The 26,167-nt window shown below is 45.2% G+C and overlaps 1 protein-coding gene across 9 annotated transcripts in view; it reads right to left on the bottom strand.

The window, feature by feature from the left end:
* Positions 1–26,167, bottom strand: part of CLC-D (chloride channel D) — a 113,571-nt gene that overhangs the window by 33,858 nt on the left and 53,546 nt on the right. For all 9 annotated transcript variants that reach the window (XM_087660925.1, XM_087660930.1, XM_087660933.1 and 6 more), the window contains 3 exons: positions 3,756–3,977; positions 3,624–3,670; positions 3,282–3,380 (listed from right to left, as the gene is read on the bottom strand). In XM_087660925.1, the coding sequence (XP_087517051.1) occupies positions 3,282–3,380; positions 3,624–3,670; positions 3,756–3,977 (368 nt within the window). The remainder of the gene's footprint in view (positions 1–3,281; positions 3,381–3,623; positions 3,671–3,755; positions 3,978–26,167) is intronic.

The raw sequence follows: 26,167 nt of genomic DNA, 5'->3' as shown, positions 1-26,167 counted from the left end.
GGCCTTAGAGCTTCAGAGAGGGGTGACAAAAGAAAGAAGTTGAAGGCCCAGTGTTATCACTACGGTAATAAGGGACACTTTCACAAGGATTGTGAACAATTAGCAGCTTTGAGGAAGGAGGAGAAGAAAAAGCAGCAGGATACAAACTCCTCCAATGAGTCATTTGCCTCCTCCGACTCCAACTCGAATCCTCCGACCAAGGCCGAGGCCAAGGCGCGAGGGAAAGGCTTGGCAACCCCTCCTACTTTCTAGTACAAGTGATGTGGTCATCTCTCATGACTCTCCAATGCCAGAAAGGGAGTGAGAGGGTGGTTTGGTGGGGCCAGTGAGCCTCATATATACACGTATGCAGCTACACAAGTTCCGAAGAGAGATATCCTTGACGCATCAACTAAATTCCGACAACATCAAATCCTAGAGCTGGGATTGACATCTAGGTTCATGATGGGCTATTACTTGATAGAGAGCAAGATTGGCTCCTAGTCCGAGCTCACATGAGGAGACACTTTGGGGTCTTGGCCAAAGGCACGGAATCCATGGTCACGTATGTTCAAAGGCATTTTTGACAAGATGGTCTTGTGTGCTATTGTGAGACATTATTGACAAACACAGTAATTTGTTATGACTCCTTATTTTTCAAGAGCTAGTACGATCAACACTGACATTAGGTTCTCTTCAAGGCACCTTGGTGCTAGGATGGCCACTGCCTACCTGGATATCCATGGTTCTATTCTCGTGATTCTTTGTTGTATGGACTATGATTAGACTTTATCTTTGTATTATTGTATTGTATTAGATCACCCATGATCTGAGAGAGGGTGTTAGTCCAGAAAGCTCATGTATAAATCTATGTTATGTGATGTTTATTTGGGCATTTTATGTTGGCCAACCAACATTAAATGATAGCCAATCTACTACCATTTATTACATTTTTTTGTCCTATTTAATCTAGGGCTCCCTCCACACTTTCATCATCACCTATAGGTTCCATGGACAGAGGGAGCCGATGCCTTTGTCAACGGGCCAATGACTCACTATTGTACACATCATTCTTGTGTTTGGTATATGGATTTCATTTCCTAAGCATTCTTCTAAGTTCTCTTCTTTGAAATGTTCTTCTATGTTTTTTCTCTCTTCTATCTTTGTGTTCAGCAATTTATTACAACATCTATTTGTGTTTCCATTGTTGTATCCACTTCTAACACTAGTAGCATTTCTTTGGTGCCTATTAGTGGTGTTGGTACCTTGTCTCTATTCTCTAACCATCCATCAAGCTTTGTTTCTGAGTCCCTCCATGTTCCAAACTTGGGCTTCCACTATCTCTTAGTTTTCGACCTTCCTAGACTTGGGACCCGTGTTGTCTTCATCGAACCAGTCATTTTTTGTTGAGGATTCTTCTACAAGAGCCACTTTTGTGATAAGAGTGGCAACAAAGGGGGCTATCTATGCTCCTACAACTAGCATAGACAACACATTTACTTTTATGGTTTAGGAGGATGGTTGTCTCCAACAACAGGACCTCGACTAAGCAACATTCATTGGATGCTCCAAACAGAAGATGAGAGTAGTGGCTCACTTTGAGAGCAAGTGGCACATTGACCCAGACCCAAACCCACCAACCACCAGTCTAATTGATGGATGGAGATACTGGGCTTACTAGAGAAGTCCTCTACAAAGATTACAGTGGAATCCAAGAGAGTGGGTGTGGAGAGATCCCGTTCCTTGATAGACCTTGCAATTTTTTGGCTACACTACCAAGCTAGGGAGAAGAATATATATGAGCCTGATCAAAGCACAGCCAATAGCCTCCCCATTGGCATAGAGGGGGGGATTGCAAAGAAGTTCCTATGTGACTTTTGGAAGAGGTTGTATGATAGCTTCAAGCCTAGGAAGATATCTCTCTTCCTATGGATTGTAGCTCACAGGAGCCTAGTAGTTGGCACATGGCTTGGATACGGTAGGGACCCAATAGCATACGTGAGATAAGATGATCCAACAGAGACATAGAGAAATTGCCTATGGGATTTCCCTAGATCCCACGAGGTTTGGAGGGGAGCCCTCAAGATAGCATTTTCACGGCATAGCAGAGACCATGGTAGCTACCTAGGGATTTGTAGCATGGGTGACAGATAGAGACCCAACATGTGGCTATGAGGATGTTCAGGGGAGCTACTCTTTTTTCATCATTGGACAGCATCTGAGCAAGATTCTCACTCCAAATTTTCATAGGCACAATGGACTCAAGGACACTACCACAAATGGGAGTTGATTGTCAATATCATAGCATGGTATATTTGGACTGCGAGATGCAGCCACGTTGACTTTTTGGATGTATCCAAAACAGAGACTCTATCAAAGCTCTAGACAAAGATCATTCACACTCTCCAAAGGAGATAGGAGATGATGAAAGGCAGCTCTTAGAGGATGAGGAAGAGAAGAGAGGCTTTTCTATGGACATGGGATTCAAGCACTTTCTTCTATATTGTCCCTCATATGGTTTGGTATTACAACCCACCGGATTGGTTGTTCACACAACCATTGTATTTGGGATGTACTTAGTTACTCTTCACAAAGTTCCTTATACTTTGCATTTTACCTCAGGTTATTCGCCGTGTTATTAATAGAAATTTCTTTTCTTTGAAAAGAGATAAATAAATGGTACGGCTGCAACACAAAAATAGCAGATGGCTGGTGATGTGGCATTTATATGTTTTTTTTGTTCAATTCAACAACCTGCATGGGAGAGAGAGAGAGGGAGTGTGCGCAAGTGACACGAATATATAATCCCCTCCCCCAACCACACACACATAAGACAAATCAATACAAACAACAATACATGTCCTCGAGTATCATGTAAAAAGTAATGCTGTAAAGTACAATTGTGATGAATAATCAGAAACTTGTTACTAGCTCCATCATGATGGGATGTAGTACATCACACGTCAGGCAGGGGGCAAGCCACAAAAAGCTCCAACTAGCAGCCAGTGACAGACATCCTGAGGTATAAGACTCTAAACACTCAGTTAATCCCAATTATATTTCTAGGATCTGTGAGCAGGCTAAGCGATCCAAAGAACAAAAAGATAACAACATGTGTTTATTCTGCTGAGCTTCTAAATACAGATAATGCCCGCATGCTCTCTAAGACGAATACTTAAAATTGATAAATATTTGTAAAACTACAAAACCAACTGCAATGAATCATCATATTACAAACAAAAATCACAATGAACCGATTACTACATTGTGCAGCACCCCACATGCACAGGTCACTCACATACCTGCCCTACCAGAGATGCAATGCAAGCACCTGTATGCACAAGAGGCCCTTCTTTACCAAGAGCCAAACCGCCACCTACTGAGCCAATACTTCCAAATATCTGCATAACATACGGAAAACAGCGTAAGAAAGGCAACAGTTGAATAGACAGTGTATAACCTCTCACCTTGCAAATTTCCTTATAATTAAGCTTCTTACACATTAAAAAATGCTCCAATATACATAGACATTGCCCATAAACACTAGAACATCCTATTCTTCAAATCCTTACTGTGATCTCTTGATAGACTTGCAAAACTTGCTGTAACACAGCTGCCTGAACATTACATCACATCAGAATTACCTTTCCAACAAGAGTTCTGAACAGTAAAATTCCTGGAGTGTCTATACCTGCAAGCACGACAGCAAGATCCAGAGTCTTATTAGAACGCAATAAGAAATTCCCTACCCATAGCTTATACAGGAGCCACCTTACCATTTAAGTAACCTTTAATCTCTGGAATACCAGATCCAGCTGCAGCAGGTGCAAAATGTGTGACAATAAATACAGATGAAAACACCAAGGCTGCATTGAACAATATGTACACGAGAAATCCAGCAAAATAGGAATGCTCCATGATAGCAAAGGTCGCAGCAAACTTCCATCCAGAGAAATTTTCCACTGCAAGATTTATAAAAAATGCAGAGAATCCAGTGGCTGCACAACCCAAAGAGCAAAACAATTCACACCATTGCGTTGACATAGCTCAAATCCAGTACAATACTAAGATCCCACAATTCAAGAATCTTAATACCAGAAAATCATAAAATTGGGAAACAATCCAAAGAATTGCTAATATTCATTCATGAAAAACAATATGCCAAAATGTGGTCATCATACTAGTAACCTGCTATAGAAATTTTTAGTGTTTCAAGAATCAACCTACTGCATCTAATATTACAGCCCAATTCAATATGCATAACTTGCAAAGTATCAGAACTTCGCCTTTAAGCCTTTAAATCCTGGCTTCCCTCATCCATTTGTGCAGGTTCGAGTATGAAATTTGAGATTAACAGCAAATGTTTTCACACATACATATCACATCAATAGCCAATATTTTCATGCACATATACCACATTTCATATCAGAGATTAGAATAGCATCTTAGAAGAACATTCTCAACAGATTTTCAGCACCAGATATTTATGTTTTCAGCCTGAAATTTCTCAGATTGCTTGTGTTCTGTACTAGAATTAACAGCAGATCAGTTTACAGCCATTGAGGTCTGCTTTCCAGCTTGGTAAAGTTGCATTTCATGTTAGTGGTCATGATCATCTCTTGTTTGTGAGCCTGCACTGAGTTAGTGAGGGACACTTGGGAGCTCTGTCCATTTTTCCAATTTTGGTTACAATCGTCGTCTCCACATTGTTGGCCTGTCTGTTTTGAGTTTTGGAACCCAAACACATGTCAATTTCATTGATTTGTCTAGTGTTGAGCTAAAATTGCATTAGCCTGACTTAAACAGCCCCAAAGCATGCTTAATTAATAAGGAAACCTTCTTCTTTTTTTAACGCAATCCTAGAAAGTTATTGTGTCCCACATGCAAAACCCTAATTTGGGTTCCCAAGCTTTCTATAAATAGGCATGCAGGCCACCACTCTCTCTAATCTCGTTTTTGCAAGTTTTAGGAGCCGTATCTCTACTTCCCACACCCCGTTCGCAGAGCACATCACGGTCATAGCTTCCAATTGCTATCCACTACCATCTAGTGCATGATTTCAGCCTCCATCTCCTTCATCCTTGTTGGCAATTGCATCCGGAGGCTCCTCCATTTCCGGTGGCTGCCCTACACTCGCATTTTGCTAATTCCTTCTGTTGCCCAGCTATGCACACCCTTTTGGAGGCTGCGTTTACAATCTAGAGCTGCCACCCTAACATTCTCTCTCCCCCTAGGTGGCATCTATCTATGACTGCTGCTCTAACTTTCTCTCTCCTCTCTCTGCTGCGTTTGCATCCTACAATTGTCACCCAAATTTTCTCTCTCCTCAGGTACCTACGTTTTTAGTCTTTCTTTCTCCTTGCTACTTGTCTACTTTAGATCCAACCTCCCTGGCTGAGTTTGCTGTTGTTCGACACTCGAAGGCTGCCTTGCTATGTTTCGAGATCTGTTCGGAGTACGACACACTCTCCAACTGATAACCTATGCCTTGATCCCAAAGATACGAGAGTTCAAGGTTCAATATTCACTACATAGTGTGTTTACTAATGAGCATTGTATATTCAATAGTCATTCACTTCATTATTCATTGTGTTCATTGTCTCCAAGTTACCCTAACCTTGAATGTGTTATATGTTTAGCAGTTTGTGCTTTGTCATGTAATTGGTTTTGAGTTTTCTACGTTTAAAGCATTTCTTCACATGGTATCAAAGCTAGGTACTGTCTAAGGAGAAACCTTGGCCTTTGATCGGAAATCTCATCCGCAGAAGTAGGAACAACAAAAGGGTTAGATGACTTCAAACGCATTCACACCCCGCTCCAATCTCCATAGTCAAACATGGACAAAAACGATCAAGAGTGGGCCTTCCAACTTAGTACTACCCAATCTGACATGGGTGGAGAACCATCGAACCACCATGGAGTCCATAAGCCATACCATATTTCTACTGTTGAGTATGATCTCATCCTTGTGCATAGGGCTCAGTAAGAGGTTGAAGGTAAGCCTAAGTTGTCTCCTTTAGATTCAGTGCACAGAACTAATGATCTAGCAGGACCTTTTGAATCTCCAATACAGACTAGCCATCCGCAAATCTCTTCCACAGTACATATTTTCTCCAGTGCCAAGTATGAACCCCATTATGTCAAATTCTATGCTAATTGATTCTCTATTTCCTATTGGATCAAGGGATGCTTGTCAAGAAGAGACTCTTCAAAACAACCTTTGGTTTCTAAGTAATGAGGAAGATAGGTATTTCTTTACGAACTCAAAACTAGTTAAGAAGCTAAAAGAAGAACTTGTAAGTATTCCTTCCCTTTCCTTTTCTTCAAATGATTTTATTTCTCATGGTCAATTTGGAGTAGGTACATCTTCATCTATTGCATTTAATGGACAAAAGGTGCAACGCCAAAGCCAATAACTTTAAAAGTAAGGCATGATGTGTTTGTTGCATGACGACTGTATATTCAATACTCATTCACTTCTTTATTCGTTGTGTTCACTGTCTCTAAGTTACCCTAACCGTAACTATGTTCTATGTTTATCAATTTGTGCTTTGTCATACGATTAGTTTTGTGTTTTCTGCATTTAGAGCATTTATTCACATGGTATCAAAGCCAAGTTCTCTTTGAGATACCTAGGACTTTGATCAAAAAGCTCATCTACAAAAGCAAGAACAACAAAAGGGTCAGATGACTTCGAACACTTCCACACCACTTTAGTCTCCACAACCAAACATGTCCAAAAACAATCAATCATAAGCCTCCCAACTTTCCTTTGATAGATTTTCCATAGCTAGAGAGACTTCAGACTACCATACAGTCAACCAAGCATACGAGATTTCAGATGTAAAAACGATCTCATTCTTATGCATAGGGCTAAGCAATAGATTGAAGGTAAGATTGAGTTTTCTTCTTTAGATTCAATGCATAGAACTTATGACCATGCAGAAAAGATGAAATCTCCACCACGGACTGGCCATCCACAAGTGAAAACTAGTATGGCATATACACCACTTCCATCATTCATCTTTACTCCAATGTCAGGTACGAACACATCTTTTCATGTTGATTTCTCTTTTTCTTAAGTGTTAAGAGATCTTCTTGATAAAGGGACTATCCATAATAATTTTTGGTTTAGGAGCAATGAAAAAGACACATTTCTTTTTTAACTCAAAAGAAGATATTCAATTGAAAGCAGAAGCTCTAAGTATCCCTTCACCTACTTTTCCTTCAAATGATTTCGTTTCTCATGGTCAAACTAAAGTAGATGCATCCACATCCCCATCACAATCATCTTTTCAATTTCATGCATTTAATGGACAAAAGGAATCCAGTTTATTTCCCATTTCCACACCCATCACAAATCCTTTTGGGCTTCCACCCATTCCACCCTCACATTCCGTTGCACCTTCCTTTCAGCCTCCATTAAGTGCATCACATGTTCCACCACACAGCACCTTGGGGGGTTCCACACACTTGGGCACAGCCTTTAGGACACCTTCCCCCTATCCGAATAGTGTCTCCATGATGGAGGCTCAAGCCTCCCCCACACACACTTTTTGGGTATCCCCTTTGGAAGTGCATCCCAAAAATATCTGAATATGCCCCAATTGATACCACAGTTTGCCTCCATGACATTACCTAGTGGGCCAATTCGTCATTCTTCCATTCCCCAACCAACATTTCGACAAGGCTTACATGTCTCCATGCCTCCATCTTCCGCATCGGCATCTTATGGAAACATTCATGTTCCTGTACCTCCATATCAATCGGCACCCATTGGACACTCACAACATATCTTTTTCCTAACCCCCTCCACCAAATCCACTTTATCCACCTCCATTTACTACACCACCCATCTATCCCCCCCCCCTCCCCCCAGCTTTCCATGCATCCTCATCCACCAAGCATGCTTTTTCAAAGAAGACTCATTTTAACAAGTCAAATTTTACCACTTGATCCAATTTGATGAGACATGTATTCGATTCCCAAGATTTGTGGGAACTTGTCCTCCGACAAGGACCTCAGCCTAGCCCCCATTAGTATTCATATGAGGTTTGTTGCTCTTAGAAAAGTAGAAATCCCGTAGCCATTGTCAAGTTGATGCAAGGTCTTCTTTCTGAATTTCACTCATAGCTCCAACACTTTGACTTTGCCTCTGAGCATTGCGCCCACCTTGTTAACCGCTATGTGGCACGAGATTGAACTCATCGCATCAACTTAGATCATGAGCTTCAAAACTTCACCATCACTAATAAGGATCACTTGAAAGTCAAGCTAGTTAAGTATCGGCGATTACTTGCTGAGTTCTCAACCACTAGGGTCCCTAAATCCTCTAACGATCAAGTTACATTGTTCCTTAATAAGGTGCTACGGAAACCTTTCCATTTTGTGCAACAGGTGATCTCACAGCCTCGAATGCCCACGTTCTATGAGTTTGAGTGTCGGCTACTGCGTTACTCTCGGTTGTTCGATCAATTTCATGGGACATCCTCCACAGAAGGAGCCTTTGTTGCATCTTCTCCAAAGGAGCAATTGTAAAGAAAAATACCCTAACATAGAAACATAAACAGAAACCGTACGACAAAGCATAGACTGATAAAAAGAACACAGTTAGGGTTAGTGTTATAAAATCCGAGATACACGCTCGACTTTCTTATATACTTAAAATATATATGGCGAATATTATGTTTGCACAAAGGGAGAGTAGATGAGAGAAAAGAAAGATGTAGAGAGAGAAATAGAGAAATTGGCAACACACTAGGGACTGAAAGATGGGAGAGTCCCCCCCCTTGTGGAGTTATATTATCGACAAGGAGCAAGCTCCTTCATTACACATAAGCCAATTCTTACTTGTAGATCTTGGAAACAAGATCACGGTTCCTTGCACGGTATACAACCGGCTAACACTTGCACAACTTGGAAGTTGGCACCTTTTGATCCTTCTTGAGTCTCCTTCTCTCCTGCACAATATGTGTAGGGCTCTCCTCTTGGCTCTTGATTTCAGCAGAGCTTCCGTAGCACTTGCACCTTCTCTTCTCCTCTTGGAACTTGATTTCAGTAGAGCTTCCACAGCACTTGATTTCAACATGGCTTCCGCAGCACTTGCACCTTCTCTTCTTCTCTTGGATACATGCAAAGTGATACTTCCTTCACCCCTCTCTCACACCCAAAGAGAGCCTCCTCTTTTATAGGCTTTCAAGAGCTTCTCTTCTTGGAGAGAGAGTTGAGTTGTAGTTCATGCAAGATGTGATTGTTCCACTCTGCAGCACTAATTTTGAGATATCTCTTTGTGCGTTGTTTAGATGAAAAAACGTCCAATACAAAAGTTGTAGATCTCGTTCTTTCGATAACCCACGCGGCCCGTTTTTAGAGATCGTTTTTCTATCGCGAGATATTTTAAAAATGGATTTTCCAAAAAGACAGCTTTTTAAACTGTACTCTTAACTTGTGGTCCATGCAACCACTTTAAGTCATAGATAAGGAGAGTTCATTAGATTGCCTTGGGCTTCAACCTTAAGATTGAATTCCACACAAAAGCTTGTGTCATTTTAGACCTTAGAAAGAGAAAATCACTTCTCTCCTCACTTCCAGAGGATCACTCTCTTGTCTTTCTTAGTGAGAGAATCCCCTCTCTCGTCTTTCTTAATGAAAGCAAAGTCCTTAAACCTTGACTTGTAGGGGAGAGGATGACCCCAAATGAATGCAATGCTCATTACACACAAGTAAAACATTCCTAGGCGTCCTTGGATGCACACATAAATACATAACACAATGCTAATGCACTTCCTCTTCTTAGAACTCAATCCATCTTCATTTATGTGTAACTCCTTGGTTTTTGTGTACACTCTTACACTTGGCAGACACTTCTTTTTCCCTTCATAACTTGTACTGCCTGTACCAAATATCCCCGTCACAGTGCTTTGATCACCCCATTAAGTGATGCACTAGGAATACTGGTCTCTAAATGGTCTCATGGCCATGCTAGATCATCATCAACACTTAAAGAAAAATCAGTCATTAATTTATTGATATGAATTTATTAAATAGAAAATGCGTAATAAGCAATTAATTTAGTGACAGTTAGGGTTATAGTAACTCAGAGACAATGAACACAGTGAATAAATGAAATGATATGACTAGTAATAATTCGATGCTCATGCAGCAAACACACTATGCAGTGAATGAATACTGAACCTCGAACTCCTGTATCTCTAGGATCAGGATAGGGGTAATGAGTTGGAGAGTGTGTCGTACTCCGAACAAATCCCGAATTGCAGCAAGGCAGCCTCTGGATATCGAACACCAGCAAACGCAGCAGTGAGAAGCTAGATCTGATGCAGACAGCACAGTGAGGAGAGAGAAAGACTAAAAATGGAGCCTACAGGAGAGAGAAAGACTAAAAAACAGAGTCTGCAAAAGAGAGAGAGACTGAAAACACAGGCAGGACAGCGTGCAAGAGAGAGAAAGACTAAAAACATAGCCTGCAAGAGAGAAAGACTGAAAACGCAAACAAGAAAGCCTACAGGAGAGAGAAAGACTAAAAACGACTGCATCCAGGTGAGAGAAAGACTGCAGTGACTGCAGCAGAAGAGAGAAAACTGTCAGGGTGGCAGCTGGAGCCTGCAAACGCAGCAGTTGGCTAGCGTGGCAGGCTGTACGACAGCAGTGCAGATGAACAACAATCAGTCGCCAGGCAGAAACAGCAGCAATCAGCGCGTGGAGGGCTGAAAACAGGTGCCAGACTATACGAAACAGTAATGGACAGCAAGGGTTGAGATGTCCTCCGTGACCGGGGTGTGGGCAGCAAGCTGGTAACATCTAAAACCTGCAAAAACGAGATTGTAAAAGAGTGGAGGGCTAGCTGCCAATTTATAGAAAATTAAAGTTCTAGATCCTCTTCCACTTAACTTTCTTGATCCGCTCCCCGTTTTAGGGTTTTGGCTAAAATAAGCCTAAAATAAGCATGTTTTGGGGCTGTTTAAGTGGCTGAGTGCATTTCTTAGCACAACACCCCCTCTCAGGCCCAAAATAGAGCGAGAAAAGAAGGCCAAGCCAGCCTAAATTTTGATTTACCCCAAGACGTCCCAACCCAAAGCAGCTAGGGCATCGGACAAAAGGTGCACGTCGGCTGCCCAGTGGCCTACCAAGACTACAAAGGCGATGGATATCTTATCAAGGGAGCCCAAGTGATCACCGCAGAGAGGTCAGGGCATCAAACCAAGGGTGCTCGTCAGCTACCCAAGGGCCTACCAAGGCCTACAAAGACGCATGGAATCAACAATAGACTTGTTTGTTTTCTTTTCTTTTCTTTTTTTTCTTCTTTTTGAAAAGTGTTTTGAAAATACATGAGTAATATAGGGACAGCGGTTGACTAAGTGACAGATAGAAAAAGATAAAGAGAGTTTTAAACCCAAGTTATTCACAAAACTAGCAAGCCAATCCCTCACATTGATGAGGATAAGTGCCTAAGGATGATAAAAGTGAGTGTATATGCCAATCATGTGTTGAATATGTGAGAGGCAAAAAAAACGGTGGGCTTAGCAAGACCAGCAAAGCAAGCAAGGATAGGGAAACTGCCTTTAGGAGAACTACCATATGTTATGCTACGAATATGGTGGATCCTAGAGTCGACCACTCCAAAAGACCGAAAAGGGATAAATGCGCACAGATGCACATTGACATGAACAAAATGCCAATGCATAGGGTAATGCAAAGGGAGATGCAAGATGTCATGCTCATGCAATATGCTATGCAACAGTGCCACTGGGATAGTGCCCTCGCAGGGGAAGTTTTTACTTATCCAAGTGTCCTTTTACAATCAAGTCATCCTGATAGTGCCAATGAAGTTACAAATGCCCATAACACAATACAAAAGAATAAGTGAATGTAATGTCTAAAAAACTGTAAGCATCATCACTGTCACGATCAAGATTAGGAGCCGGCCCCTCTCAAACTGGAAGGGAAAGCAAGAGGGAAGCACCCTCTCCCCGTCAAGCTAAAGAAGTAGAGGAGGGTGTACCCAAGCCGATCCTAGGTAGCAGGTACTGAAGAACCGGTCGGTTGACCGCTTTGGTCAAGATATCTGCAAAATTATCTGATGAAGGCACAAACTCTAGGCGAATAGCGCCTAGCTCAACCTACTCTCTGGAAAAGTGAAAGTGAACTCCCACATGCCGTGTCCGTGGTATGATGATCGGATTGCCCGCAAGGGCAATGGCACTCTGATTGTCGCAGTAGACAACTGTGCGAGAGTCACATGGAAAATGAAGCGCCGCCAGTAAACTCCTCAAATAGATGGCCTCGGTGGTGCCATCGAAGAGAGCCCAGTACTCAGCCTCAGCCGTGGAAGCCGCTACCGTCTCTTGCTTACGGCTGAACCAAGAAATGGGAGCCGTGCCCAAGGTAAAGAGATAGCCACCATGGGACCGCCGGGTGTCAGGATCTCCTGCCCAATCAAAGTCAGGGTATCTCTACAAACATAAACCAGAATCATATGTCAAGCCATAAGAAAAAGTACACCGCAAATAACGCAACACACGAAGACATGTAATCCAATGTGACATCCTAGGTGCTGTGAAATACTGACTCAATATACTAACTCAGTAAGCTAAATCTAGCCTGGTGTGAATTAACCAAAGAAGTTTTCCTACAACAGAACGATAGGTGTGTGTATCGAAGGGCTGTCCTAGGGTATCCTTCGACAAGGGGACAGTAGGATCAATAGACGTGGCCACTGGCCGTGTCTAATCCGAAGTGTACTGTTCCACAAGCTGAAGTGTGTACTTCTGCTATGACACAAAAATACATCCTCCAGAACGAACTACCTCCATCCCCAAAAAATAAGACAACAAACCAAGGTCTGTCATTTCAAATGTAGCTTTAAGCTGAGTCTTAATTTCCGCTATGACAGCAAAATCTGAACCTGTGATGAGTAAGTCGTTAACATATAGCAGGATATAGCTAACCCCCTTTGGAGTGGATCGAACATATAAGTTCGGGTCATAAGGGGTAGAATGGTATCCATGAGTCTGTAAGAACTCATCCATTCTATGGAACCAAGACCGCGGCGCTTGCTTCAGCGCATAAAGAGCTTTCTACAAGCGGAATACTGTATCCCTAGGGTTCCCTGAGGGAAAGCCCGATGGCTGCTCCACATAGACTTCCTCCTCCAAGTATCCATTCAGGAAGTGGATCGAACATATAAGTTCGAGTCATAAGGGATAGAATGGTATCCATGAGTCTGTAAGAACTGATCCATTCTACGGAACCAAGACCGCGGCGCTTGCTTTAGCGCATAAAGAGCTTTCTACAAGCGGAATACCGTATCCCTAGGGTTCCCTGAGAGAGAGTCAGGTGGCTGCTCCACATAGACTTCCTCCTCCAAGTATCCGTTCAGAAAGGTACTCTTGACATCCATCTGATATATTGGCAAGCCGTGGTGAGCAGCGAGCGCGAGTAGCAACCGAAAGGAAGTCAACCATGCAGTAGGAGCAAAGGTCTCTTCATAATCAATGTCGTGCTTCTGTCGAAACCCTTGCACTACAAGGCAAGCCTTGTACTTATCTAAAGTCCCATCAGCTTTTAGCTTTGTCCGAAAAATCCACTTTGTCCCGATGACTTTCTTGTGGCTCGGACGATCCACCAATGTCCAAGTCTCATTTTGGTCAATACTCTCTAGCTCCCTTTCCATGGCCTCTCGCCATTGAGGGTGCTTTCTTTCTCCTGCCAAGTATTCGGCTCAGAATGCATTATGTAATTAGCTGTAAACAGCGATGCAAATGATGCCTGAGGAGCAAGCCGAGAAGATCTTCTAGGTCCCTCCGGAGTGTAATCCGATGGTAGGATCCCCGAATCCCGCATGGTCTGCTAGTACCAACGAGGTAACGGGTCTCGTGAAGGGGGCCTGGGAGGTAAAGAAACTGTGGGAATGTCAGGAGTGAGAAGTGGACCAAGCTCAGTAGGCACTATCTCTCATGATGTGAAAGAAGGAAGTGGATCGGAATCCACTTCAAAAGACTGCACAATATCCCTCTCGTCAAAGATGACATCCCACCTTAACGATCACCTTGTTTGTCCGAGGATCGAACAAACAATAGCCTTTCCCTTCAAAGAAATATCTCACAAAAATAAGGAGATCAGCTCGGGGAGTAAGCTTCCCTATCTTGTCATCAGACGTGTGTGTGTACACACGACACCCGAAGACTCTGAAATGGGAAATAACAGGCCGAGAGCCAAAAAATGCCTCATACGGGGTTTTTTAAGGAAGAGCTGCATTCGGGCACTGGTTGAGGATGTACACCGAAGTATAAACAGCCTCGACCCAAAGGCGCTCAGAAAGCTCTGCTGCGAACAGCATAGAGCATGCCGTTTTCATGACTGTGCCGTTCCTACACTCTACGACTCCATTCTAAGAGGAAGAGTCTGTAGAAACTCAAAAAACTCGTGGGTGATAAACTCACCACCGCTATCACTCCTCATGCACCCAACACGACGACCAGTCTAGTTATGAATCTACAGCACCCAAGCAGAAAAATATGTGAAAGCATCTGACTTATACTTGAGGAAGTAGACCCACATGTATCGAGAATGATCATCCACTATCAAAAAGAAGTACAGCGCGCCGTTGAAAGCAGCACTGGATATCGGCCCACAAAGAGCAACGTGAATCAATCTAAGAAGCTCCTCAGCTCTATATGTAGACTGCTGAGGAAATGGGGTACGGTGCTACTTCCCGAGCTGACAAGCTTTACAGACATCTCAAGCTAGCTTCAGGTTTAAAAGGCCCTCAACCAACTCACAGCGTGACAACTCATAAAGTAGTGAGTCATAACCAAGATGCCCTAAGTGAAAATGCCAAAGACGCTCATTGTGCGTAGGCTTCCGAGATGTGGCTAAGGCCTAGAAGCTATGGAATGCGAAGCCTTTGGCGGTCGGCTCGATCAGAAAGTGTGTCATGTGGTATAGGCCATTAAGCTGTGCCTCACCGCGAGCAATCACTAAACCGGTCAGAGAGTCAAGGACCTCGACTATGGTCGCTGTAAAGAAAACTGCTCGCCCCAACCGACAAAGCTGCTCAACAGATAACAAGTTCACCCCAAGCTGAGGGACATGATATACATTGTCCAATGAAGCCAGATCCAGACCCTTGTTAGTGGCAAAACTGACGCAACCTTGAGCCTGAATCTTGACCAAGAAGTTGTTTCCTACACGGACCCACACGGCTGCAGGGGCTCGGGTACGGAAAATGTCCTCTATAGGAGTCGTGTGATGTGTAGCTCCACTGTCCAAAATCCAAACTGAAGCTGAAGTGCTCGGCTGTGACGAGTGGGCCTCTGCAGTAACCTCGTCGGGAGGCAACTCACAAATGTGGACGAGACTCGTATCTGATGTCTCTATGGAGACGATATGGGCCTTTGCAGACCAGTCAAACAAGCCCTCTGGAGTTAAGAACGTTGTCGACTGAGATGACTGTGCGGTGGTAGTGAGTCTGACCTTTAAACTGCCCTTGTCATCACCCTACCTTCCCTGCTGGGGATTGCCCGACTGAGGAGCGGGGATCTGAGACTTAGGTTTTGGTGTTGTGCCTCATACCTTTGATCGACACTCGTCGTCAAAATTGCTAGCTTTTTGACAATGTTAACAATACCTATTCTTTTTAGGTACATTCTGCCACCCAGGTTTGAGTTGTGACTGGGAGTTTCCTTGAGAATCCCCAGATTGATTTAGCTTTTGAGTTTGATTTTGATTTAGAGTGGAGATTTGATTTGGTTTGCCCTTCCCTTGTTACCCTTTCTAAGAATGAGCAAAAAGAGTCCCCCTCTGAAGAGGAATTCATATGAAACTGATCGAACAACCGTGCATAACGCATCAGCTGACACTCAAATTCATAGAATGTAGACATGGTAGGCTTTGAAACTATTCCTTCCACAAAATTGAAGTATTTCTTGGGGAGTTTATTTAGGAACAATGTGACCCGATCATCAGAGGACTCGGGAGGCCCCGTAGTAAAGACTTCAGCGAGGAGACGCCAATACTCAGTCAACTTGACTTTCAAGTTATCTCGGTCAGTGATTTTGAAAAGCTGAAGCTCATGGTCAAGATTAATACGACGGGTCCTATCTCGAGCCACATAGCGGTTAGTCAAGTGTGCCCATCGCTCTGACGCTAAGTCAAAATGCTGAAGCTGAGAATGAAACTCTGGCAATAAGCTCTGCATCAGCTCGACAATAGCAGAGGCATTCGTAGCTTTCCATGAGCGGACGACCTCGTATGGGACAAATGTGGGATTGGGTTGAAGTTCCAACCCCTGCACTAGATCCCATAGGTTCTGTGAATCAATGACATGTCTCATCAAATTCAACCAAGTAGTAAAGTTTGACCCGTTAAAACGAGTCTTGTCATTAAATGCATTCTTGGCAGAAGATGAGCTAGAACCATGAGGTGTCGGGTGGGTGGAGTAAGATGATGATGGGAAAGATGGTGGAGGTGAGAGTGCTTGATAAGAGTAAGAAGGAGAGGAAAGAGGTGGGTAGGCAGAAGTACGCTGTTAGCATCCAATGAGTGCCGATTGATGCGGAGGCACTAGAACAAAACGCAGGCGGGACAGCTTGTAGGAGAGAAAGACTAAAAAACAGAGCCTACAAGAGAGAGAAAGACTGAAAACGGAGCCTGCAAGAGATGCCCCCCTCCCCGTTGACTTATGGACCTGCGTCGTCGCCTGTTCACTGCACCCTCTTCGCCAATTCCCTGCATCCCCGTCGCTTGACCACCCGTTCGCTGCAACACCGTTGACTCTCTTCTTCGCTGATCACGTGCTACACGCCCGGCCTCTTCAACAGGCTTCGCCAGCTATCCCGCTAACCAGTACACCCCAGCTGTTGACCCATCTGGCATCCGTACTGTGTTTGCTGCCTGAGAGAGAGAGAGACACACACACACAGAGAGAGAGAGAGATAGAGCTCTGCCCTAGGCAGAAACAGACCTGCTGTCCGGGCAGGCTTCAACGTACCCTAGCTAAGGAAGCCAAGAGTGAGAGAGAGGATCGCCTAGACCTGCGCGCCGCTTGGAGACCCATCTGACAATTGCCGCCTGACGACTTCTTCAAAAAGAAGACAGCAGTATGGCTGGCCTGGATATGGATTTTCTAGACCGGACGGTGGCAGCCCTTGGCCCTAATTCCGATACAGAGGAGCCGGAGGATATGGTGCCGTGCACGGAGGAGATGCCTCCGGGTTCTGAACTGCCGCCTGCGGGCAAACACTCCAAGCATACTTCTGACGAGCCAATGGGTCCTCAGGAACGTTCCTATGCGCAGTTTGCCTCTGATCCAGTGGATTCGCATGAGATTGACTGGGAGCATTTGCTGGACTTTGCCAATACTCTGCTTGGCGATTATGTCCAGCATAATAATGAAACTTTTTCTGACGCGGGAACTGATGATGTGCTGGAAGCCACGGTGGACCCGAAATCAATTTTGCGGTCCTTCTCGATGTTTTATGACCGTGCCGTTATACTTTTCTTCACTGGCAGGATCCCAGTGCTTTCACATATTCGCCAATGGTTGCACCATTTATTGCAAGGGGAGTGTGTTGAGATCTTCCTTGGCCCTCGCGGCTTTTATGAGGTGCTGTTGAAATCGGAAACACATCGAGCTCAGCTCCTATCCAAGTTGCCATTATTCTTTGATCGCCGCTTGGTCCATGTGGTACCATGGCGCCCTATGGGCGATTTCCAGCGTTTGCTTCAACGAGAATGCCCGGTATGGGTGGAAGTGGAAAATTGTCCGGCGATCTATTGGCCATTGTTGAAGGATGCGATGGCAGTTGTGGGAACAGTGCTGGTTCCCCCAAGCCTCAGGGCTATGAATCGAAACCGTTTATGCATGTTATGGGACACGGCCAGGAAAAGGCCTGCGTGGCTTCGCCTCAATTGTTCTGGCATGCATCCTTTGCATTTTCGCTTGAAATGGAGCAACTTTGCAGGACACTGCTTTTCATGTGGTAAATTGGGGCATTTTATGGCTGAATGCCCTGAAAGGCAGCCGTCTTCCGAGGATGCGCACGTTGTGCTGCCTAAGGATGACATGGTGCTTGATGCCCTGACACAGGCGGCCCTTCAGCCACCTAATGTCGTGGATAAAGGCAAACAACAGGTCCTGGGTTTGGATTCCCGTAGCATTGATTGGATTGAGGCACGTCAAAAAAAAGATAAAAAGTTGGATGCAAGCCTGGCGGATCCTGGGCCTAATGCTTCACAGGATTCCGTGCGCACGTATATGCGCAGGAAAGAATTGTTCACTTCACAGCAGGCTGCGCGTACTATGGCCCCATCTGCCCCCCGCAATCAATCTACAAGGAGAGTCTATACAGACGGCCCCAAGGGCCCACCTGCTAAGCTGGCGTTTAATACAAAAGATAATGTGATTACACCCTGGGATCGGTGTTATCCCCGCCCCACTCCCAAGGCAGTGGATTTTCCTTCTACCTCTAAAGCAGGTTGCCAGAATTCGTTTGCAGTATTGGCTGATTTTGTGGATGAGGGTGTCCTAGATGCTCTCGCGGAAAAGGTGAAATCGAGGCAACAGGCGCCTCGTTCCTGACTTCCTTTTTTTGAAGATATATGAAGATAGCCACGTGGAATGTGCGAGGCATTTGCTCTCGCCATAAGCAACATGCCATGTGGACTGTCTTGCATGAGAACCAGTGGAATGTATTGTGTGCAGTTGAGCACAAAAGTCACGGTGAAGCAGGAAAAGTTGTGGATTGTCATGGATTCCGTCTGTTTTATGCAGGGACACATGCTACGCACTATTCGGGCGTGCTGATGATTGTCCATGAGAAATACTAGCCTGTTCTTGTTAAAAATGATGTGCAGGGCCGCTTTCTGGTAATCGAAGTCTTATTTGAAGGAGAGATTTTATGGTTGCTGGGCCTCTATGCTCCGAATGATCCCCCATCCCAACAGGATCTTTGGTTGACTTTGCAGGGCTCCATGTCACTTGGCCGAAGGGGGTTTTTGATGGGAGATTTCAATATCTGTGTTGACTCTTCTCAGTCCACTTCAGGGCATTCGGTAATGGATACGCCGGAAAGCCGGGTGTGGAATTCCTTTGCTTTGCGCGTGCTTAAGCAAGATCTTTGGTCGTGGCTTCACCCTTCTTTTTCAGGGTTTACTTTTCATTCCGCACAATATGCAACTACTTGGTCGCGGTTGGACCGAATGTATATCATGCAGGGGGATGATTTTCTTCCCGAGATGCTGGAAATGAAGGTCTTGCAGCAATATGCGTTGTCGGATCATTTCCCCCTTCAGCTTGAGATGCGGGCACAATCTATTGCACCTTTTATGCAGTTGCTGGATAGGCTCCCTTTACGTTTCAACTCCTCTTATTTGAAGCATCCAATTTTTCAGGGCTATATGCAGCAATTGATTGAGAGGTTCTTATTCGACTTCGCCTCTGAGGGCTTGGCTTCATTTGCACGGCTGCTCTCTAATGTGCAGCGGGTTGCTCGGCAGTATGGGATTCATCATGCCTCTCTTTGTCGGCGACGTCGACATGCAGCAGAGGACTTACTGGCGTTGGTCTGTTCCTTGCTCGTGGATTCCCCAGATGATGATTTTCTGTTGTCACTGGAGAGGCGTTTGGCCCATCTTATTCAAGTGTTTCAGTTGAAATCTTATCAGTAGGCCAAGCTGCATAACTTGACTGACACATTGCAAGATAGTGCCTGCCAGTCTCATAAGTTCTTTCGCGCCTTGCATGCTTCTCCGGCTCGCGAAAATATGACTAGACTCCAAGATTCGGAAGGTCGCATGGTCTCTGATCCGCAGACCATTGTCAATATGTGTAGAAATTATTTTATGGAACTTCTTGGTTCTTCTCCCTCGCCTTCTAGCCAGGTTACGCATGCCCGCTCGGTCTTCTATCATCTGGTCCGCCAGCAGGTTCCACTTGATATGCAAGCCACTTTGGAGGCGGATATTTGCGAGGAGGAGGTTATGGATGTTTTGTTGCACCTGCCTAAGGATAAAAGTCCTGGTTGGGATGGTCTCACTAATGAATTCTTTGAGAACTCGGCCACGCAGTTGGTGAAGCCATTGGTGGTCATGTTTCAGCAGGTTTGGGAAACAGGGGTCATGCCTTCCTCATGGGAAGAAGGCCTTATCAAACTGATTCCAAAGGTCCCTTCGCCGTCAAAGCTGCAACACTGGAGACCAATTTCTTTGATGGGCTCGATGTATAAAATCTTCTCCAAAGTACTGGCGAATCGGCTTCACAAGCACCTTCCAACTATTGTGCATCCTCTCCAATATGGTTTCATTAAGGGCCGCAACATTCTGCATAATATCTTAAATGTGCAAATGGCTATTGACTATGCGCGGCACTCCAGTCAGAAGTGGCATTGATTCAATTGGACTTGGAAAAGGCGTTTGACTATGTGGACTGGTCTTTCATTGCAGATCTTATGTCTGCTATGGGCTTTGGTACCCGGATATCCCGATTGATCTACACCATTAGTGCGGCGGCTTCTTCAAGAGTTATGCTCAATGGTGGGGTTACAGAGCCATTTGTCCTTGCACGCTCGGTCAGACAGGGCTGCCCTTTGAGTCCTCTCTTCTTTGCCCTGGCGACTCACCCGGTCCTTTCAATGTTATCCTCAATGGCGGCTTCTGCTCAGCTGGCAGGATTGTCTCTTCCTTTGGGGCAGCACTTCATTAGCCAATCTTTGGCTGATGACACCTTTATGATTTTGCGGGCGGACAGGGACAACATTCGAAAGGCATTAGATGTTTGGACGCTCTTTGGTCAGGCCTCTGGTCTTCGCATCAATGCCTTTAAGTCAGCCGTTCTCAGTTGCACAAAGCCTGATTTACAGTCATTAGGCTGGCAGGGCCAGGTGGTTTCCCGTGGCTCCATTGTCAGGCATCTTGGATACCCATTGGGGGTGGATGTACGGCCAAAGGACCTACTGGAGTGGATTTCACAAAAACTGGCGGCGAAGTTTATGTATTGGAAGTCGCAAGCGTGGCCATTCCATGTCCACCTCAAAGTGGCTCAGACAATTATGCTACCAATGCTAACATATTTCCTGCCATTGCTGCCGTGGACGCCTACTACTTTGAAGGCTCTTACTCATCCCATTCGTTTCATGCTATGGAAGAAGGATTCACTGCAGGCAAGCATTTCGTGGATTTCATGGTCACATACATGTACCCCTAAACGCATGGGTGGTGGAGCTATTTTGGATGCAGAAACTCATATGCTGGCTCTTCGTTGGTCTCTTTTTCGTGCCATGTGTGTGGATCATCACCCGTGGACCATCATAGCCCGTTATTTTCTTGAGGACAGCGGGCTATGCCATGGTAACACACGGCTTCGGGCCTCCTGGTGGCATGTCCTTAATGCTGACTCTCGATTTTCCAGTCCCTCTTCCTCTTTGTTACTGCACTTGGTCGGCTCTTGGAAAGTGGTGCTCCAAAAGGCCCATTGGCATCCAGTAGGGGACCGCTTGCAGACTAACTCCTTTCAGCTGGAATTGTTGGCAGTATCGAGATTACTTTCATGGAAAGACAAACATCAGCTTAGACCGAGATTTAACCGCATGGCCCGTTTAGGTGTGACTTCAATTGCGGATGCTACCCTTGCCACTCGCAATGTTCTCGCATCGTTTCGGACTGCTCGGAGACTTTTCAGGATCCCACGCGGATACCGTGGTTTATGGGGAAAGCTTTTGTCGGAGCTTCAGGGTAGGCAACCCTTTCCTGCCCTGGCTGTGGATCGTCCTTGGCAGGACTGGGACCTTGCAGGTCGGTTGAGTCTGGAAAAGGCCTCTACTAATCAGGTGTATCATCTTCTCATTCAAGATCACCAATGGATGGGTGTGAAAGCTAATACTGTTTGGGGACTGCGGTAATCGCTGTCATGGTGGCAAGCAACGCTGATGGAGGGCTGGCTGAATAAGGCACCTTTCAAATGCAAGGTCTTTCTTTGGCGGGTAATGATTGGTGGTCTTCCTCTTGCCTCGGCCCTTTCCAAGCGTCGAATCTCGAATGGCAATTGTTTCTTCTGTACCACTACTGCGGAATCGGCCCGACATCGTTTTCTTTCTTGCCCGCTCGCCAAGAATATCTGGTCACTCTTGTCGCAAATCTGGCGCGCAGTGGTGGGGTCCTCACTAACTCCTTTCGATTGGGTTTTTGTGCGCCCAAAGTACCCCACACCGCCACAGTTACATATGAAGATCTTATTTCACTTTTTCAGATACTGGGGATGCTAGCACATTTGGACCATGCGCAATGCTTTTCTCTTTGATTCGGCCTCTAATGTACCGAGACATATTGCCAGGCTTAAAGGGCTCTTGCATTGGCAGCTAGATCTCATCCGACACTCCGACTTGCTCCCTCGGGAGGATTTGCATCCCTGGCATATGGCAATTGCCTCTGGGTCGTTGCCATGATTGGTGTAACCTTTTTAGTACATTAGTACGGGGGATTTCCCACAGGTTGGGCTAGGGCCCTCGTGTCTGTTGTAATCATGTAATCATGTAATCTTGTACCTTTTTCCGTAATTAATACAATTACCTTTTATGAAAAAAAAAAAAGACTGAAAACGCAGGCAGGACAGCCTGCAAGAGAGAGAAAGACTAAAAACGGAGCCTGCAAGAGAGAGAAAGACTGAAAACGCAGGTAGGACAGCCTGCGGGAGAGAGAGACTAAAAACGACTGCAGGCAGGTGAGAGAAAGACTGCAGCGACTGCAGAAGGAGAGAGAAAACTGTCAGGGCGGTAGCTGGAGCCTACGAATGCAGCAGTTTGCTGGCGTGGCAGGCTGTACGACAGCAGTGCAGATAAACAGCAGTCAGTCGCCAGGCAGAAACAGAGGGCTGAGATGTCCTCCGTGACCAGGGTGTGGGCAGCAAGCTGGTAATACCTGAAACCTGCAAAAACGAGATTGTAAAAGAGTGGAGGACTGGCTGCCAATTTATAGAAAATTAGGGTTCTAGATCCTCTCCCACTTAGCTTTCTTGATCCGCTCCCCGTTTTAGGGTTTTGGCTAAAATAAGCCTAAAATAAGCATGTTTTGGGGCTGTTTAAGTGGCTAAGTTAGCACAACAGCAACAAGGGAAGGGCAAGCAAGCTCGACCTTCCAATCAGCATCCAAATCCAAACCAAGCTAGTGAGTCACAATGAACTTCCCCATCAAAATTTAAACCCGGTTGACAAAATATACCAAAGAAAAATTTGGTATTGTCAACATTATCAAAAGGCTAGTCACTTGGACGACAAGTGTCCTTTAAAGGCTGAGGGTAGTCCACCCAAGACTCCTGTCTCAAGCCCGTATGCTGCGGGCACTCCCTCCCCCCCTTCTACAGTGGAGACAGCAAGGTAGACCCACTACTCACATGGCACCTAATTCTTCTATTCCCTCTACACCTAAGGAGTTGTCAAAAATGTCTGCCCATCCTACTGTTGTGGACTTCAATTATCATCGAGCATGTGTTGCCTCTCTTGAGAAACGACTTGATAAGTCCCCTTCCCACTCTGAGTTGCCCTCTCCTTCAAAGGCTAAGGGCAGTCCGCCCAAGACTCGTGTCTCACATCCATACACATTGCAAGGAGGCGGCTTCTTCTCTTGATAGTGACGGTGATGAGGCTTACAATTTTTTTAACTCTCTAATATTTATTTATCTTTAACATTATAGCCATTTATAACTTCATCCCCACTATCAAGATGACATGATTGTAAAAGGGTGCATGGGCAAGTGAACGATTCCCTTGCAAGGCCACTATCTAAGTGGCATCCTTGCATTGCATTCTGCATGAGTATGCAATATTACATCTTTCTTTGCATTACCCCATGCATTGGCATTCTGTTCATGTAAACATGCATCTATGCGTATTTATTCCCTTTTGGTCACCCTTGGAGTGGTCAACTCCAGATCCATATCCCCTATACTCATGGCATTGTACATGGCAATCTCCTAAGGCAGTTTTTCCCCCTATGCTTGCATGCTGGCTTTGCTTGACTTACTTACTTCCACATTGTCTTGCTTCTCACTCCACATATTCTCCATATGATTCACACACACAAACCTCTTAAATAATCACTAGGCACTTATCCTATTAGCATGTGGAATTGTTTTGCTTGTTTTCTAAAGGTAGTGGGGCTCTCTGTTACATCAATACATGTAACTTATTGGGAAATAAGAGCGAGAGATGACCATCCGAGGGCTTTGGGCGCCCGTACGGGGTTAAGGGGAACTTAGGAAGTGAGTGAGTCATAAAAATAGTATAACTCACTAGGTAATGACGGCTGGCAAAGGAGTCACGATGGGGTTCCACTCCAGCATCTTCCTTAGCGTGGTTGAGTGGAGAGAGAGAGATTTCTCGTGCTTCCTCACAAGAGGATCGACAGAGCTCAAAGGGGCATCTGCATAAGACAGTCCCATATTACTATCACACACGTTATACTGGTATCACAGTAGGGAACTTGGAAACGGGTGATTTAATTGCGACTGGAAACTGGTATTGTTGCTATGGGTCGCTCGCGACTGTAGTCGGGCCACGCCAATTGCCACTCCGATCACGTTCCGCGCTGGCGACTATAGTCGGGCCACATCAATCGCCACTCTAATCACGTTTTGCTTCAAGTTGGGCCACGGTCCGCCTCTAGCCGTTTCGGCCACGTGCTGCCTCAACACGAGCCATGCCAATCATTACTCCAGCCACGGCACGCCCAGTTTGTTCATAATTTTCAGGGCCGTGTCTAGTGACACGCTAATCCAGCGTTTCTGACGATAGGCCTTGTTTTTTGTGCCACGCAACCTGCACACAACTAGTACAGATCTAAGGAAAGCCGCACCACTCCTCACATCGTCTCTACCACTGAGCTATAGAGGTCGCCGACATCTGTCCTACCTTTGTAATCACAGAAGTACCCCACCTTTGTCTACAAATTTCTTATATTTTCTTCCCAATTCTAGTGTATAGATGGAGGGGAAAGAGAGAGGGGGGGCAACGGAAGGCTCTAGTTCCGGGGACCACCCTATGGTGGATCCCCATGAAACTGAAATGTAAGAAGAACATTAGGAAGAATTTTTTGCTACACGAGAACAATTTGATGATTTAACTGCTCGTGTGCAAGTACAGGGGGTTCAAATGGAGTTGCTAACTCAAGCACTCACCGAAATAAAATCCCAATTAGCTTTATTACTAGAAAGGAATAAAGGTAAGATAGAGACTTCACATATTCCATCTTCATCAAAAGATGTAGATGTGACTATGCAAGACCCAAGGGAACCCCACCAAAAGTTGAGGGATAACCCAGTGTTAAAAGATATAAAACCCCTCAGTTTCATGGGGAGGAAAAAAATAGAAATAAAGATACCATCTTTTGTGAGAGTGCGCTACGGAAGAGGAAATACGAACACAGAAGGAGAGAGAGAGAGAAAGCAGAAAATAAGAAAGAGAAATCTGCACAGATTGAAATGAATGCTGAATACAAACGGGAAGGCGGAAGGAGACTGATCAGTCCCTGCACGCAGCCCACAGCGTCAGTGAGGGCACCAGATCAGGCTGATGATGATGGCAGCACCACCACGGGGGAGAAGGAGTGTCGGAATCTGTAAGAAGACAAGTGATCAAGTGGGGAGGGGGGCTGCCTATAAATAGGCAAAAGGACAAACCCTAACCCTAACCCTAAAATGGGCGCAAACCCTAAAAATGCCCTAAAATGGGCGCCCCACATCAGTGACCAAAAAAGTGGCCAGGCAGCTAGTGGCTGCCCACTAAAAGAGGCCAAAAAGAAATACACATCCTAAGACAGCCAGTCAAGGGTGATTAGCCTCCCCCATCATAACACATGACAGACATGTCAGAGCTCCTAATGTCCTCGTCTAACTCAGACTGAGGCTCACAGGCAGGAGATGACAAGGCATGACAAACATGACTGCTAACACCCCCTCTCAGATCCTGGATGTGGCTGAAGGCCGAAGAGGAAATAGATCCTGGGGTGGCAAGAGGAATGCCAAGGTCGATGAAGTCTGTCGATGAAGATTGCCAATGAAGGAGCTCCTCACGATCCTAGGAATCCCCCTCTAAAACACTAGGGGCCAGGGAATCCACAGCCACATCACCGAGATCGTCCCCCTCTGAAAGGGATGGGGGGTACGAGGGAACCACCGGAGGAG

The sequence above is a fragment of the Lygodium microphyllum genome, chromosome 20 (assembly GCF_053477565.2).
Source record: "Lygodium microphyllum isolate KBCC chromosome 20, Lygodium_microphyllum_v1.1.10, whole genome shotgun sequence".
NCBI lineage: Eukaryota > Viridiplantae > Streptophyta > Polypodiopsida > Schizaeales > Lygodiaceae > Lygodium > Lygodium microphyllum.
This window is presented reverse-complemented; position numbering and strand designations above follow the sequence as displayed.